The sequence below is a fragment of the Tachysurus vachellii genome, chromosome 1 (genome assembly GCF_030014155.1).
Source record: "Tachysurus vachellii isolate PV-2020 chromosome 1, HZAU_Pvac_v1, whole genome shotgun sequence".
NCBI lineage: Eukaryota > Metazoa > Chordata > Actinopteri > Siluriformes > Bagridae > Tachysurus > Tachysurus vachellii.
The window spans coordinates 26247011-26264558 of NC_083460.1; the positions used below are offsets into that span (position 1 = coordinate 26247011).

The following is a 17548-nucleotide window of genomic DNA, read 5'->3' on the forward strand; positions in this document are numbered from 1 at the left end:
ACAGCTTTGTAATATGGAACTATTCTACCTGTAAAAGGTTTGACCCTTCTATTAGGCTTTCACATTGTATTTTGTGATTTCTTGCTTACTATATAAGCACACATATACCACAGATACAGTGGATTAGGATAAAATGCTAAGCTACACTTTAAAGAACACTGAAATAATCATTCCTGCTGCTCTACTGTTCATGCAACAGCAGTGTGATTAGGAAAATGTTAGAACCGCAAAGCTATCATCACACCTAGTTCATTTCACAGAGCTTATGTAAGCTTATGTTTTGCATGAATTTGGAGTTTTAGTCTTATAGTACATAGCATAAAAGCCGACAGGAAATCAATTCTAACTTTAACTTTCCAAATATTATTATGCACTATAGGATATAAACAGTGCACCAAAGCAATATCTTTCTCATTTAAAATTTTGTTAAGGGGAAAAAAAACAATGGTAAACTGCAAGCAATTTTGAGGCATTCTGAATTTTAATAAAACACACACTCTCAGTCAAACAGTTCTGTCACACCATGAATTTCATTTAAAAAACAGCTCAAACAAATCACACAATACTAAATTAGCATGTGGTCATTCAATGGGATTAAGATAAATAAATTAGAACTATTCAGGGGAAAAAAGTTGAACTAAACCATGATTGGATTGTTTTTAGCATGATCCAAGACCTAATCTGCAAAACAGGATAAAATAATGTTCAGGTACCAAAACTGTTAATACATCAGCACTGAAATTAAGGGAAACAGAGGAGTTTGATCCAAACTGCAACCTGATACTTTGTGCCTCTGTGTGGTTTATGATTGGCTCAGTGCTGATAGAGGAAATATCTGTGACTTCAAATCCCTGAGATATCAGGCACTTAGTATTACATTACAAACCTTATCTGCTGAGTAACAGTTCAAGTTCTTTAAAATAATTAAGAGATTCAATTTCAACAACAGAGTAGTCAATAAAATAACCCATACAACTTTCCTTCTTCGTGTTGTCCGTTTGATTTAAGTGTAGCAAACAAATTCATTCATTCAGCATTTTCTTTGTCTTGAAACTAACATGTTACACTCTTCAGTCCTGATCAAACCCTCAGAGGCATAAACATGCTTGGTGTGTGTTGGTATTTCTAGTGTTCTCCTCAGGAGCTGGTTTAGCTTGTTGCAGCGTATACAGCCTGCACATAGGGGCCATAATTCAGCTGAGCATCAGATACTGGTGAAAGTAGATGCCGAACAGGCTGCTGATGAGCTGGCAGGCCGCCACCCACCAGGTAAGAAAGGCAAAGATACCTCTGAAGAAGACAGGGGTGAGGACGGAACGTAGTGCAGAAAACACCTCAGCTAGGTGAGCCACAGTGACTTGGATGTCCTCCTCCATGTCATCTATATCGTCCTCATCTTCTGACCTGGGTAGAGGGGGAGGAGTGGTGGGAAGAACTGGTGCCAGTGTCACACCAGGAGTCTCAGCCCCCAGCCCCCATGAGAAGTCACCTAGGAGATAATAAAAAAAATTATTTACAGAGAGAGGAGGAGTTGAGGTCCGCATCATGATATCAACATTTGCATTTTTTGCAGTCAATTAAAAATTATTTATTTATAACAGTGCTGAATAGGAGCTGATAGAGCAGATACAGTACAGAGCCTTGAGGGACACCACATGGTAACATACAACACCTTTTCTTACATTCACACTAGCAAGTGTTAGAGAAAGGAAGTCATTCATCTTTTATGTATGTGCGCAAAATTGTCCCACAATTTCAGTCAGTGCAACAATTAAATGTAAAGATTTTCTAAGTAATATACAAATTACAGTATATATAACAGCTTAAAAATACATGAGTGATGTGAGGCTTATTAGTTTTAAGACAATGGATTTATACATCTAAACATAAACACAAATATAGATCTTGGATTTCTTTGCACAAAACCTACATACCCTACGTTCCTATTCTCTCAATTTTTTAACACTTACAATATTGCTATTTTACTACAACTTTTTCAGTACATGTTTTACTGTGTATGGTTGTGTGTGACAAATAAAACCAGTAAAGCCAGTTTGAACTGAGCTTTAGTTACAAAATACTGGTTTGAGTGCTTTCTCTTAACCAGTACACAACATTAAAGGTACATAGATAGATAGATAGATAGATAGATATATATGTGTGTAGAAATATATACATATATCTATCTATCTATATCTATCTATCTATCTATCTATCTATCTATCTATCTATATATATATATATATATATATATATATATATATATATATATATATATATATATATATATATATATATATATATATATATATATATATATATATATATCTCTACACATAAACCTATTTTGCACTGAACTGAAATGTGCAGGACCAAAACCAGCCAAACTGAGGACACGCAGACAAACTGAATACATTTACACAGAACTAACATGCTGGCATTCACATTTCCACCTCAATGATCTCCAATGATACCTGAAAAGCTAACATAAAGCTTAGCCATGTGATAACCTGACCAATCGCTGATGACATGGGTCCAATACATTAACATCTTCATATTTGCATGTCAAGTATTGTCATCACATACAAATAGTCTTCATACAAAAAGATAGTATTGACTTGGGTAAATTTTATAAAAACAGGGGTTGATGGGTTTTCTGACCTATAGAACATTCTAGGTTTGGTCTAAAGCAGTTACTGGGCAAAGTACACTTGTGTATGTGTTAGTAAGACATTTGCTCAAGATTGTAGCATTTTCAAAGACCTTAATAGCTCCTCAGAGGCCAAACTGCAGTTGAAATAGGCCGACCTTTGTGATAAAACAAAGCTGGCTGTTTAAGCTTTTCTTGTTTTTCCTTGCTGTATAACCCTTGCATACTGAACAGTTTTCAGTGGGCTCCATTTTGTATACTGTTAAAGAACAGCACTCACATCATAACATACTTGTATCTGTTTCATTTTTACATTACAGATTTATTTTAATGGAAAGATTGGAATTATAATGGCATTAATGACAGGCAAGCAAAAAAATGGTAGTATTATAATTCTAATTCTTAATAAGAATTAAAAAATAATAATTATTATTATTATTTGTTTTGGACCATTAAGGGATTTTTTTGTTTGTTTGTTTTAAGAGGACCAGGTACAGGTGGAAAATAAGGCAAAAAGATTCTACCACAAATTTTCTAAGATTAAGTTTTGCTTATTTGAGGTCACTTGTTATGGTGTCATTATCACCAACTCCTAAATCCTAAACATGTTCATTCATCCAAAATTTTAACTTGTCAATGTGTTTTGCAGCTTAATGTTGAAATGATGAACAGTAATACATCACTGGATGTTTTCATCAGTGCAAAGCACTGTTTTATGACCAGACAGATGGACATCGTTATGAAGTGACACAATTCAGACCACATTCTTGCATCATCAATTGTACTGCAACAATTACATCACTTCACTGACATACTATAAACCCCGGCCACAAAGACAAGACAGTATTTTGAGAGCAAAATCTATGCTACAGACTACCCTTCTCCCCTAAACGCATTAGTTTGGCTCAGTCCTTAATCTGACAAAAATACTATATCCTAGAGTGATGACAATTTAACGTCGGAAAATGAGTAAAACTCTACCTAGAGCCTTGAGGGCCAGGGTTGAGAACAGCACAAGCAGAACAGGGATGAGATACTGTAGTGTTACTACAGTCAGGTAGCAGTACACACGGGTCACCTGCAGAAAGAGAAGTAATTGGAAAATGCATGAATAATGACTCAAAGCACTTAAAAACAGATTTGTGCATTTTTCTTATGAACTTTAAAATCTGATTTAGAACATATTCACATATTTTAGTAAACTGTCAAGTACCCAGAATAGAAAAATTAAACTTCCACAACCTCTAGAATAACATAAAAAGTACAAAAATACTCAATTCCAGAGTATTGCTACATTATTGGATTGTTCTTACAGGGCCTCAACCATCCTTAATGTGCAAGTAGAAACCTTGACAGAGACAAGAACTAGATACTGTTATATTCAGTTTCTTCAGTAATAAGACTTCCTTCTGCCATTCAAGGTATCTGGTATATAGCTAGAAGAAAAGTAAATCTGAACTGAAGCTACTGAGCTACTCTTGCCTGTCGGTGTAACCATCGGATTTCCTGACTCATTTTTACAGTAAATTTATATAAAAAAAAAAGCTGCTTCGTGCCTTTCTTTGGATGTCAACAGCAGCAATACGACCCGCTTCCTTTTTCATCTGCTCCACCCATTTGGGGGCGAGATTCAGGTAAGCCTGCAAGTGGTGGCGGGTGAGCAGCAGCCTCAGCACACACAACCCCATGATTATCCACAGACGCACTGAGTCGAAGGCTGAGCTGGAAAGCCTGAGGAACACACACACACACACACGGGGATTAAAGCACTGAGGTGGGTGTAATACTAAATCAACTCGGAGTTACGCAACAGTGCCTAGCTGTAAGAAAACATCATCTTGGTACAGAGTGGGTGGATCAGAACTGGTACAGTGAAAACACCAAAGCATCTGAAACATAAAAAATGAAAACACTTAAGAGCACTCGCTGCTGCTATTGGAAAACAAACAACGTGTCATTTGACCCTCTGCGAAGAGCAGTTACTGTTACCGGAATATTGCAGTTTTATTATAGGTAGAATTACACATCACACTTTTTATCCACTTATAGTCACATACAATGTTGTAAACAAGTGGATTCCTGCCAAAACGTTACTGCTGAATGAGGTCAGCTCCGTCTATGTTGGTCGAGACAGGAAACGCAGAACAAATTTTTATTGATTAGTCATTTTATTTCTTCAGGTAATATTAGGGTAATCCTTCTGTGTTTATGCTTTGAGGATTTACTTGTTCATTTCAGTCAACGTACCAGAAATGGTGGAATATATAGCTGCATCTTTATATGTAAATTAACAGCTCTGATCTTGTTAACACTAACAAAGATGGATAAAACTCTCCCTTTTTTAGCTGTCAGCAAGTCTCAGCTTTGGACATTTTCAACATTGTCTTGAATTGAAATTTGTACATTTGACCTGCTGTTAATGATTTTATTGAAGGCTTACGCAGAGATCATGCTTTATTAATCTTCTCTAATATGGTGCAACAGAAATCACCACGACAAAAAGGGTATACAATTCAAATACAATGAATTTTCCAGTCATTAATAATGAACTGTGGAAGAAAAACCCAAAACCATTGCTTGGGTACAAATTTAGACCTTTCTAACCTGTTCTCTGTATTTTAAACAGCATGTGATGTCAACCCAAACACACACTTACAATGTGACTGAGGTCTTTCCCATAGGAGCGTTTCCTAAGAAGTCTCGAGCAAGAGGCTTGATCCACAACACAAGTATAACCAACGGGGACAAAAAACTGATGTGAAGGAGGATTCTGTAAAAACAGGGGAACCAATTTATTTATACAATTTTGTCATGTGTATTTGTATATATACACACTTTGTGTAGAAGGCTTTCTTAATCATGATTCGGTGTTCTCTCAAAAATTTATTTGTTCTTACTGTATAATTGGTCTATTAGAATTCATCTGTACAGCATCTAAGTGAGTTTGAGCCAAGCGAAGTCCAGGGAAAGCAAGCAGTGCTCCAAAGAAGGCACAAATGAAAGCCAAACCCAACTTTACTCCCAGTTTGGTGAAAGGAATGCTTAAAAAAAAAAGGGGAAAAAATAAATAAATAAAAAATTAAGCAACTTCAGATACAGTACATACCGTTACTGTGTGCATTAGAGAGACATAAAATGTACATAAACAACTTACGACCACTCAAATCCTTGTTGTTTGGCAAAGGCTTCAAAGTTGTCAAAAACACTAGTGAAACCTGAAATGTCAGAATGTTAATTAAAGCTGGTGGCAAAGTAAAGGCCTGTTTGATTGTGAATAAAGTAAAACTCAGTCAGTACCAGACTCAAGGCCGAACTCCAGATAGTCCTCCCTCACCACTAGAACTAACATGGCCACAAGCAGAGAAAGAAAACCAAACGCCAAGCACACAGAGCGCTCTCCGCCCTCAACTGAACGGAAGTAGTGGCTCATCAGCACATGTAGAGTCCTCCTGGGAACCCGAGTCAAGGATTATAAGAGTAACAGAAAAACAACAGCACCCAGAATGAGGAAAACCCCTGGAGTCAAAATCAGAAGATGGATTTTAACAAATATAAACAATTGAAACTTAGCATAATTATCTTGAAGGACTAGCATCTAATTCTATGACATTCCACAACCTTTATCAATACTCTTGGACTGTCAAAGCCTATTTGGAACTTTAGATGAAGCGTTTTCCTCTCCTGGCACAGTTGGCAGGAAGAGATTTAAGGATACAGGCAGAAGAACACCATCAGGACACACCAGATGGCCCCAATGTTGACCTCTTTACTAGCATCCACCACAAAGTAGTAGCTCTCCGTGAAAAGGTAAATGCCCAATGCATAGATGGCAAAGTCGATCAACCACTGGTACTCCACAAAGAACCGCAAAACTATAGATGCACACAAAAATGATTAATTTGGGATACAAAAGAAGGGCATCAATAGTTCTACCACATTGTATCACTGATTAACTGTTAAACTATTTTATGTTATAAAATTATGGTCTATCATATGTTTAATTGATGGTGTGACACTGAGCAAAGCAGAACTAAACATTATAGTACACACTGAGGATCACCAAAATCATAAAAAGCTAAGTGATTTGATGTTATTAAATAGTATGCTACAGCTCAATTCTGATTGGCCAGAATGTGCAGATTAATTTTCTATGCTCATACCATAGTAAAGGATCAAAGGGGTATATTATATGTTTGATGTAATATGTTCTATTTCTAAAGCAACAACATAATCTGCAGCATTTAAGGTAGCTAGCTAAACTAAATGATTGTGGTATTAGGAATAAACATTTTTCAGCCATTTCATAACATTAATGTAACTATAAACAGAAAAAAAAAATTTCATTTTAAATTATTAAGGATAAATTGTTAGTGTTTTGCAGCTGTGGCATTTCATGAATAGAACACATCCAACATTTCAATTCCAACACTTTCCTATATTAAATGTTGCATACCTTATACATCTGTTTTTTATTTTTTATTATTAAATTAAATGTTTACATAAAAATACTTTGACCAGACATTTCTAAATGGAATCATCAAAAAAAAATATTTTTTGCTTTTCACATAATCTGTGAAAACATGCAATAGAAAACTTTTTGAAAAGAAAATTTTGGTACTAAACTAACTTTAGCTACAGGTCATGCTCTCAAAAAACAAATCATGAGACTTTTAAAATAATCATGTTGATACCCAATGTCAGTTTTTGGTTTACTCTGCATGTAAAACAGACATCTTAAACAGAATGCTTTGCATAGGCTGCATGGAAACAGCTGATTCTGAACTAATTTCATTTGTACTAATAAAATCCATTGCAAGCAGACATGATTATTGTTTATTTTTACAAAATCTAATACAGCCTTACCCAGAGCATCTATAACATTCACAGGAGTGCTCTCCAGATGTAAATCGATGTCCTTTGGAACTGTAAGCGGCTTAGGCTCCCCATGGCCATTCTGCCTCCTGAAAACAGACAGGGTTAAAGAGGGCAAGAATGACAGACAGGACAAACTGCACAAACTAATCAAGCTAGCTCACACCTGTCTCTCCTGCCAGCCTTGTTGGGGATCTGCTTGCCTGCTAGCGCACAAAGTTCTCCCTCTGAAGGATGCTTGAACCTCAAGAGACTGAAAGAAACAACTGTCAGCAACAGTACTGAAGTTAGCGACGGAAACATGCTGAACGAGAATCTTCTGTAAAGCTGTGACACTCACCTGCCATTGCAGAGGAGCCAGCGTGCAAAAGAGCAATGCGGGGCCATTTTCTGCATTATGCTGACTGCCAGCAAGCTGACCACCAGCTGAACTCCCATCAGTGCCTGCCCAGGAGGAAACAAATGTCAGACAGAAAATCAGTAATCAGTAACAAAGCCAACAATAATTCTTCAAATTACTTAAAGATCAAATTAATGTAAAACTATAACGTGGATACTTTTATAAATAGTTGGTTTAATGATTCGTTTTATTATCATAAGCTGATACAACTTTCTTGAAAGAATGTGGTGAAAAGTAACAGCAGATTCCGCATCCCAAATAGATCCACATTACAAGCCTAGTCCACTACCTAGTGTACATCAGCCATTACTTTCACACCCTATGTAGTGCACGTATGTAGGAAGCTAGGAACATTTAGCATTAGCTACTGCATCTTTCCTCTATCAGTTTACATGTACTAAATACGCTGCTGCTGTTGGCCCTGAAGTGAATTTTGACGAAAATAACAAAAAAGACGAATTCTATACATCGAATAATGTTGTTTATATGATTCATTTTCTTTAACATTTGAGTTAACAAGCTAGCGAACTAGCCAACTTGCAGCTAAACGTCTGCTAGCTAGCATAGCATGTGCAGCTAACACAGGTAAATAGTAACAACATTTCAAAAACTACACAGAAAAATATCGCGTCAGGAAAATTAGTTTGTTAGAAATTCACTCACCATCTTGGATGAATGGATTTAATTAGTGCGCGTGGTCCCATACAGCCCTCACAGCTAGCACACTGCTGGCACTTGAGTGCTAGAAACAGCTGAATGAGTTTTGAATGACATTTGTGACCTATTCTGCCCAGCGCAGAAGGGCGGGATATACAAGACATACGGAATTCTATTGGTCAGAACCAATCACTGAGCTGACAGCCGATTGGTCCGAAATAGGTTGGACAAAAATAGCCACATACCGTACCTAACGTCTTATTTATCATAAAGAAATTACGTGTCTTCGGTTATATCCTGATGGAAGAGGATCTTGTTTGTTTTTCTCTTACATTTCCCATAAATGGGTTTGACAACCTTCTGATGGTAGTTCTGTTCTTTTCCTAAAGAGAAGTGATGCAGCAGCGCTTTAGACTTTTATTCTGTGCAGCTCTCTCACTGCCTAATATGTACATTTTGATCAAACAGATAAAGTTCCAATTATAATTCATTAATATTGCTTTATATATGTTTAATATTTCATTGCAATTCCACTGTCAATGCTGGCATGCTTGTCATTTCAAACTAATTTAGCTGAGCCTGCAGATGCATTTCTGCACTGCTTTATATGACATGTAATGGCAAAAAATAACAGCAGAATTTCAGTATATCACAAATATTTCAATAAAAATATTTTTAATGAGTTTGAGTTATTTTTATGAGAATCACAAAATAGGTCTTAGTTATATAGCATAGACATTTGTACACAGAGCAAAGTTAACAGCTCTGAGAACTTATTTTCATGCATCATGAACATACAAATGCCATAAATGTAAATGCAACATACACATACAGTGGACATAGAAATTCTGCATTCCCCTGTTAAAATAGTGGGTTTAATTGTAGAAATGGTCCAAGAAAATCATCTTTTTGATATTTTTACTATGTAATCAAATTCAATCTTTTTCCACCTTTAATGTGATATAGTGACCAATAAACGCATGTAGACATCAAATAGAAACATTCTAGGAAAAATAAAATATTCACAATGGCAAGTGTTAAAGTGTTAACCCCACATAAACTAATAAAGGGCTTTGTTAAAGTACAGCCCTCTATACTGTAAGTCATTCCACTGGCTTTTAAAAGGACAAAGTTGTGAGCTCTGACTGGGCCAGTCAACAATAACAAAATATTCTTCAAATTCCCAAAATCTTCTTCTGAATCCATTTCTTTGTTGAACTTTTGGGTCATTATCATGCTAGAGGTGAAATATTTCTTCATCTTCAGCTGTGTAACTACAGGGTTTGTACTAAAATAGACTGGTATTTGGAGCGATCCATAATTTCCTCTATCTTGACTACAGCCTGTGTTCCAGAAGAGAAGCTGTACCAGTTGTGTAGCTTTAGTAATGGGATGAAACCAAGAAGAAGTCCAGGTAATCTTATAGAAATGGCTGGTGTTAATTTTTGGTTAATCACTATGACTTGTCTAAGGACAGGTGTGTTATAATTACTTGTGTGATTGTTTAATTCTGAGAAGTTGCATTCCCTATTGTAAAGTGTGCAGACTTGTATAACCAGGTTATTGGGCATTTTTTTGTTTTTACATTTTTTCTGTTTGATTTTCCCTTAAATTTTGTTGGTTGATATATAATTTTAAAGGCGGAAAAATATCAGTCAGACTGGTCAAATCTACCAGTGGAGTTGTGAGTTGTTGACTGTGAAGGCCGTAGCATATGATTTACATCATTTTCCTCTTCATTAAGCCATTCAGTGTGCCCTGTGGATAGGGTAGAGTCATTCTGGAAGAGACCACACTAAACAGGAAAGAAAGTGAAGATGCTCACTCAGAAAAACTTTTTATTGATTTGCAGTGATGCTTCCCCCTAAGAACACAAGTCAAACCATGCCAGGAAAATACTAAGTGCCTCCTCCATGCCTGTCTTGCCATTAGGTAGGATCACAAAATGTCATCTAGTAGGAGTCTGGTAAATATGTTGCAGCCCTGCTTCCTCTGGTGGCACCTATGGAAATTTCACTTTCTTGTTTTTTGTAAACGAAAAAAACCCTTAAAAATTGAATCTGAATTCAGCTTGTAATATTGTATATTTTATATCTTGACTCATAGACATATGTCTACAGCTTGTAGAACTCCTGAAACCTTGCACAACTGTTGTGTTTGGTTGTGGCTTTCTCTGTCTTTCTTACACTTACATATGTACTTTGTTCTTGTCAGGTGGTAGAGACTTAACCTTGCGTCACTCATATTGCAAACATTAAAACATCTGATAATTGGATTAAATTAATTAAAGAAAAGTAGAGAGAGAAACAGGGGCATGGTGGCTTAGTGGTTAGCACGTTCGCCTCACACCTCCAGGGTTGGGGGTTCGATTCACGCCTCCGCCTTGTGTGTGTGGAGTTTGCATGTTCTCCCCGTGCCTCGGGGGTTTCCTCCGGGTACTCTGGTTTCCTCCCCCGGTCCAAAGACATGCATGGTAGGTTGATTGGTATCTCTGGAAAAATTGTCCGTAGTGTGTGATTGCGTGAGTGAATGAGTGTGTGTGCCCTGTGATGGGTTGGCACTCCCTCCAGGGTGTATCCTGCCTTGATGCCCGATGACGCCTGAGATAGGCACAGGCTCCCCGTGACCCGAGGTAGTTCGGATAAGCGGTAGAAAATGAGTGAGTGAGAGAGAGAGGGAAACACTGTACAGGGCTCTGACATAATTATATACAGTGTGTATAGGAGCACAGATGTAATTTTGGAATTATCTAATTTCCGTGGGGAAATGGAAGTGGTAATTTTACTCCACTAAGCTTCCATATTGAAAATAAATTATTTTGTTACAAAAGTTGCATTAGCTTCACACTCTCATCTTTCAATAATGCACTGAAATCGCACTGAAAAATTACACAAAATGATGTAGGATGTCCACATCAAAAGCTTTTCTGACATTGTGGAAAGCGATTTTAAACCACAATTTCTGAATCTCAAACATATTACATGCACAATCTAAATGTAATACTTAAATGTGCAGAAATGTGATGCCCTTTATTCCATCCTGAATAGGAAATAGCCTGCTTGGCTGCATAAAAGAAAACAGCAGCTTTGCAGTGAGCTCTTTGTTTCCGTGCATTTATGTGCTCGCTCAAACCTGGGCTGTTTTCCTTCATTGATGCGCACAAAAGTAACCCCCCTATAAGTCTGCCAGCATGCCCAGCTTTATTGAAATCAGAATCTCGCATGTGCCTGCATTTGTTTGGTGGTTATGGCTTGGGTTTGAAAGGATGTTGTGTCTTTATTATAAGTTCTTGCTTTATTCATGTTGCTTTTATATATATATATATATATATATATATATATATATATATATATATATATATATATATATATATATATATATATATGTCAACAAGGGAAACCAAACCTTCCATTACAATCTTTTACAAAAGTCACAGAAATATAGGCAAGCTTCATTGTATTTACACACATTATAACAATTTTGTAAATTATCAAGTCATATTTACAGTAGTGAATTTGCTATGATTTGTACCATACTTATACTACATTATACACAAGGTTTAAATTACCCTGCTTCTATGCATGACAATGATATTTCAGCTGATATAAAGCCACAAATGAATCTTCATGTATTGTTGTAATGTTGTCATTCAAATGCTTAAATTATAGATCAAACACTCATAGAAAATGAATAAACATATAAATCAAATGTAAATAATGAATGTTATGTTTTCTCATGGACTTTTATCTTGTGATGATTCTCACGTGGTTCATGTATTTTCACATGATGATGTTTCACATTTTGTTGCGTTGGAGACCATGTGGATTTATTTTTCAAATCTTTTTCAGGGTACAATGTGGGGAAGTGCCATAGTGACAGGTTTAGAATGTGCTTTGTCTCACCACTAGTTTTTTGCTATAATATTGCATTCTATAAACTACATTACATATTATGTTACATTATATAATGTTCTCAGCTTTAAAATTGAGCTCATTCTGATACACTAAGATTTTGAGCAGCAAAGTAGGAGCAAACCCTGCTGTCTTCATCTCCATGCTTTCCACTTTGATTTCCACACATCCTTACTTCTGATTTATCCATCAAAGCTTTGCTTTAAGAGGTTTTTTCCTCCAGATGATTTCAATAAAAGCATTGTTTTTTTTTTTTTGAGAAATATGTCTTCCTCTCTGTTCCATCTCTTTTAGCTGGCTCATGTGCTTAGAAATGAACTGTGAGATTGGATTTTGTCAAATCATGGTTTATTATCATAAATTTTATCATCGGGATACTGTAAAGGTGGAAGCTGCATCTACTATAGCTACAATTTCATGTTTTAAGCTTTAAGATATATTAATGTGTTTAATTTGTTCCAGTTACTACCTTAAATGTTGACCTGATTTTTTCAGTTAAGGCAGTAACTTCAAATCCAAACCTCTTTAAATGGTAACATGTTTTGCAAGCCACATTCATGACCACCCGCAAACAAGGAGAACAAAACACGTTATACAGTGTACAAATGAAACCTCACATGGGCCTCACTTTTCTCACAGGCCTTTCTTTCATAGCTGTAAGCTTGGCTTCTAAGAAGAAACATTCAGTCTGAGGCGCTGGTGGGAGTAAGCATTTATTGTTCAATGGTTATGCATTTTAGTCACGCTTTATTTGAATATATGCAAACAAGGACATGCCCACATGTTCCCACACATCCAGGATCCCTCTCTTGGTGGAAACCTACCTTAGTTTATTCATGAGATTTAAAGATGATGAGGTTTGTGGTTGCCAAATCAGCATGTTGCAGACTTTTAAACAATTTTGAGAAAATTAACAAGCTGTTTGTGAAGTAATTAAAAAAATGTGACTTGATTTGTGCGGTTTAGGGCTTTTGTGTTGTAATAAAAAAACATGCATTACATATTTTGTATATTCTAATATTTTATGCATACATAGAAAATGAAAATGTATCATTTATATTTATAAAATGCAAGCTTTATTCAAAAGGGTCTTTTTTTTACTCATCTAATCTATCTAAAAGTTTTGGAGCGCTTACTTATAAATTTCACCAGAGGTACATCTAAAATCACTCCTGCAGGTTCTAGATCTGACATCTTTTCTAGTCCATTAAAGTCCATTAAAATCATCCGTGATACATAAAAAAATGTTGATTATACTAACTTATTGTAATGACTTTCCAATGTTATAAATATAGCTAACCTAAAAAAAACACTGAATGTGGAAATGGGGACTTAAAATGTTTGACTATAAGGATAAACAGATTAACAGTATCATTTATAGAGTTGAATAGCATTACGAGTGTTCATGCACGTGAATGCGCTCATCAGCTTCTTTTCAAACGCAAATAGCGCGGTCGGGTTGAAGCGCAATATACCAATCTGGCAACAAAGGTACTAAGAGACTGGAGCTATGCGCTTGAACTTGACCGAGGAAAGCTTCAGGGATAAAGAGATGGAATTTATTTTCCCCCCTGTCTCGTCTTTTATTTGGGATAAGTCTTTAAGACACGAAGTGAGTGCTCATTTCCATAACATGTTGCACAGCTCCAATTAAAGCTCAATGCGCGACTTTTCTCCCGGAGCTACAGCTTGGTGATGCAGAAAGCGCACTGATGGTGAGTATAGGCCTATGTTCAACTATTCTAATCTAGTTTGCCCACTGCTAACAAATAGTTTGGTAATGTTGCTCTATTTACCACGAGGTTTGTTTCTTTCCTTGCTGTTAATGAATATTACCAATGGATTTACAGGCTTTATGTCTATTTAAAATAAGATATTAAATACGAAATCGTTCAAATGGGAATTAGACATATTGTAAAACTAAAAAATGAAATATTTGTTTGTTTGTTTGTTTGTTTTTATTGTAGACCTGTTCCAGATGTTTGTCAATTCCTTCCTTTCAGTTATCCAACTATCTCAAAATTACAGTTTTAATTGTTGGGAATATGATGTTACGTAGTTGTTTTAAATAAAAGCTTAATAGCTAATAAGAAATGTGAAAAAAAGGTCAATTAGACAGCCATAAACTGCAGAGAAGCTTATCAAGTCGTCCCTATGAGCTCTAGATATATTCTAATTTGTAAACAAGGTGCTCATCTTTTAGTGACTCATATTAATGGGACTTAAAAATCTGCTGCATGTTTTTTCTCGCAGCGTTTTAAACGTAACACCTGTTGCACAATGCCTGCCACTTTACACTGTATCTGTGAACTAATCCTGGTCATATGAGCTGATCTGCTGATATCTAAAATGTAAAACTGAAAATATTTTGCCTATACTCCATTTTGAAGCTTGATTTTATAACCTAGAGCAACCAACCACTGGCCAGAAATGCAAAAGGTCAAGTTCATTTGTATGACTTTTATGAAATAGAAATGTCTTACAAACTACTGATGTGTTATTGGTGAAGTAATCATATTATGTACCACCCAATATGCACAAACAGGAAAAAAAAACCATAAAAGGTTATTATATTATAATTATTATTATGTAGTAAAAGTTAAAGTGGGCTAAAAAACAAAGTCATCCTTAATAGGCTTAAGAGGTTCTTGGAACATAAAGGGTTCTAAAAAATCATTTTGATAAGTTTTAGAAGACACAATTTATTAATTATGGTAATCTGATAAGTTTGCAAATTTTAGAGATTCGTTGAATTTAGACAATTTATACAATAACTCATTTTATGAATTAATACTGTATTCTCTTGTTCCCAGTTGGACTGTAAGCGTTTATTTAACACTGTGGGTTTTGCTGTGTACAAAACGATTTGTGTCATTACTAAAATTTCGAAGAAAATACAATATATGTTATATTATATTATATTTGCACTAATTAACATTTGCGCAAATCGTTTAAATCCGTTGGTCAAGTGATGGGAAAAATATGTACTGTTTAGGCGATTTACAAGGAATTCATTTGAAATGTGGGAGATATAATTGTGGTAGCCGGTAAATAAAAGTGACGTCCTGTAAGACCAGGTTTATGGCGTGAAACATGGCGTGAAAATTCAATAATACTTGTAATGTTTTGCGGTCTTATAGCAGCTCATCGTTTTGTCAATATGTAGGTAACAACACGCCATTTTTGTTGCATATGCTCCCAATAAATCACGTGTCATCATTTCGCTATGGCAATATTTACTACATGACGTATGATAGTCCAGAATCAACGGAATTATAGGCTCCGATCTATAGGATTTGTTATAATGTCATTATAGTATATTGTTAAAATAATTGATATTATGCATTTTATGGCAGTGGCACATACTGTAGTTATTATTGTTATAAATACTGATTGTTTAGGTCTCTAAATTGGTATTCTGAGTGTCAGAAGAAGTGAAATAGAAAGTTTTTAGATTTTTAGAACATTCAATATTTCCTCTTTTATTCTTTTATTTATTAATATTTTAAAGCATATTTTGCATAGTGTGGCTAGATTTATCCATTTTCTATATATTTGTTTATTTTGCATTATTCTAGATTTATTTCGAAAGGTCCCAAATATGACAGGCTGATCCGATTAATTAATAATTAATTAATTCGTTTGGTTCTTTAGTTGTCTAAAATAACTCGATTTGACACCAGAGGTGCGAAATTTCCAGGAATACAGTGACCAAAATTATTACATTAATTCGTGGTTATGTGAAACATTCGTTTTAGTTTTTAATCGAAAGAAAGAAGAAGGTTCAGATCTAACTGGAGCAGAAGAAGGAGGAAATGAGAAGATTCCTGCAGACAGTTTACACGTGGTTGCCAGATAGCTCGGTTTTACTGTTTCTCCTCACTTGAATATCTATCTATCTATCTATCTATCTATCTATCTATCTATCTATCTATCTATCTATCTATCTATCTATCTATCTATCTATCTATCTATCTATCTATCTATCTATCTCTTCATTCATTCATTCATTCATTCATTCATTCATTTTCTACCGCTTATCCGAACTACCTCGGGTCACGGGGAGCCTGTGCCTATCTCAGGCGTCATCGGGCATCAAGGCAGGATTCACCCTGGACGGAGTGTCTATTTATCTCTTAAATTTGTTATTGTATATATTTTTATTTTATTTGTTTGTTTTTCATTCTTCCGATGAAGTTTAATTAATTTATTGCAACACAACAATATAATAATTATTTATATTGTTGGAGCTTAACGCGATAGAAGTCATCATACAGTTAAAATGTTTTGCATGTCTTCTGGAATGAACATCCAGCTTCGCATTCATGACTATGGAGGTTGAGCTATGACATAATTTCGCCGATGGGTGTCGATGTGTCTGTGTCTCAGGACAAACCTTTCACAGAAATTTCGGACCGCGTAATATGGATGTAGATTTTATACTGTTCAAACCTGCAAAGTCTGTTTTCACCAAAAATATGAATGAGTAAAACGTGGATGACATGAAATATTTTATTAAGTTGAAGTTCTTGAGCTAGATGCCTTGAAAGGTGAATATCAGATAGACTTAACAAGTCAAGACTTGGTATTTTTCTGTGCTGTCTCAGAATAACCACATAACAATACCACTTCAGTGTTTTGAAATAAAAACACGGAATTTACATCATATACAGGATACAAAACAAAACAAAACAAAAAACAGGAATGCTGTAATTTAACTAAACGAATCGTTCTTATATGTTTAGAAATTCTAGAAATCTTTACCTTGAATTCAAACACAAGATATTTTCCAAACCAAAACCAAATGCTTTTCTGTAGCCTGTGTGATATGAACATAGAATTTAAAGAATGTTCAAATCAGTGATATGTAACTATTTCCACTTATTTCTCACTTATCCCACTTAACTTTCATTTATTTATTGTATACTGATCAGCTAACTAAAAGCATTTTCTAAAAATGAAATGACATATTTAAAGAATTCTGTAGAAGAACAATTTTATTTGGCAGAACGACTTAAAACGAGCAAAACATCGTCGTCATCATCATCATCATCATCA

The 17548-nt window shown here is 35.4% G+C and overlaps 1 protein-coding gene across 1 annotated transcript; it reads right to left on the bottom strand.

Annotated features, from left to right (window-relative positions):
* Positions 1-462: 462 nt before the first annotated feature.
* Positions 463-8718, bottom strand: tmem161a (transmembrane protein 161A). Its single transcript, XM_060880182.1, has 12 exons — positions 8586-8718; positions 7863-7966; positions 7689-7775; positions 7514-7611; positions 6366-6522; positions 5948-6099; positions 5805-5865; positions 5548-5691; positions 5307-5420; positions 4207-4381; positions 3632-3728; positions 463-1489 (listed from the first exon to the last, which is right to left on the bottom strand). The coding sequence occupies exons 1-12, from the start codon at positions 8586-8588 to the stop codon at positions 1194-1196; spliced, it is 1488 nt and encodes a 495-aa protein (XP_060736165.1). The 5' UTR covers positions 8589-8718; the 3' UTR covers positions 463-1193.
* Positions 8719-17548: the final 8830 nt, after the last annotated feature.

Excerpts from the sequence above, each read along its gene's own strand:
- tmem161a (XM_060880182.1), bottom strand. Across the intron at positions 6,100-6,365 it reads CTGATGGTGTTCTTCTGCCT|GAGGACTCTACATGTGCTGA; the intron begins GTATCCTTAAAT and ends TCGGGTTCCCAG. Across the intron at positions 4,382-5,306 it reads GGAAAGACCTCAGTCACATT|GCTTTCCAGCTCAGCCTTCG; the intron begins GTAAGTGTGTGT and ends TGTGTTCCTCAG.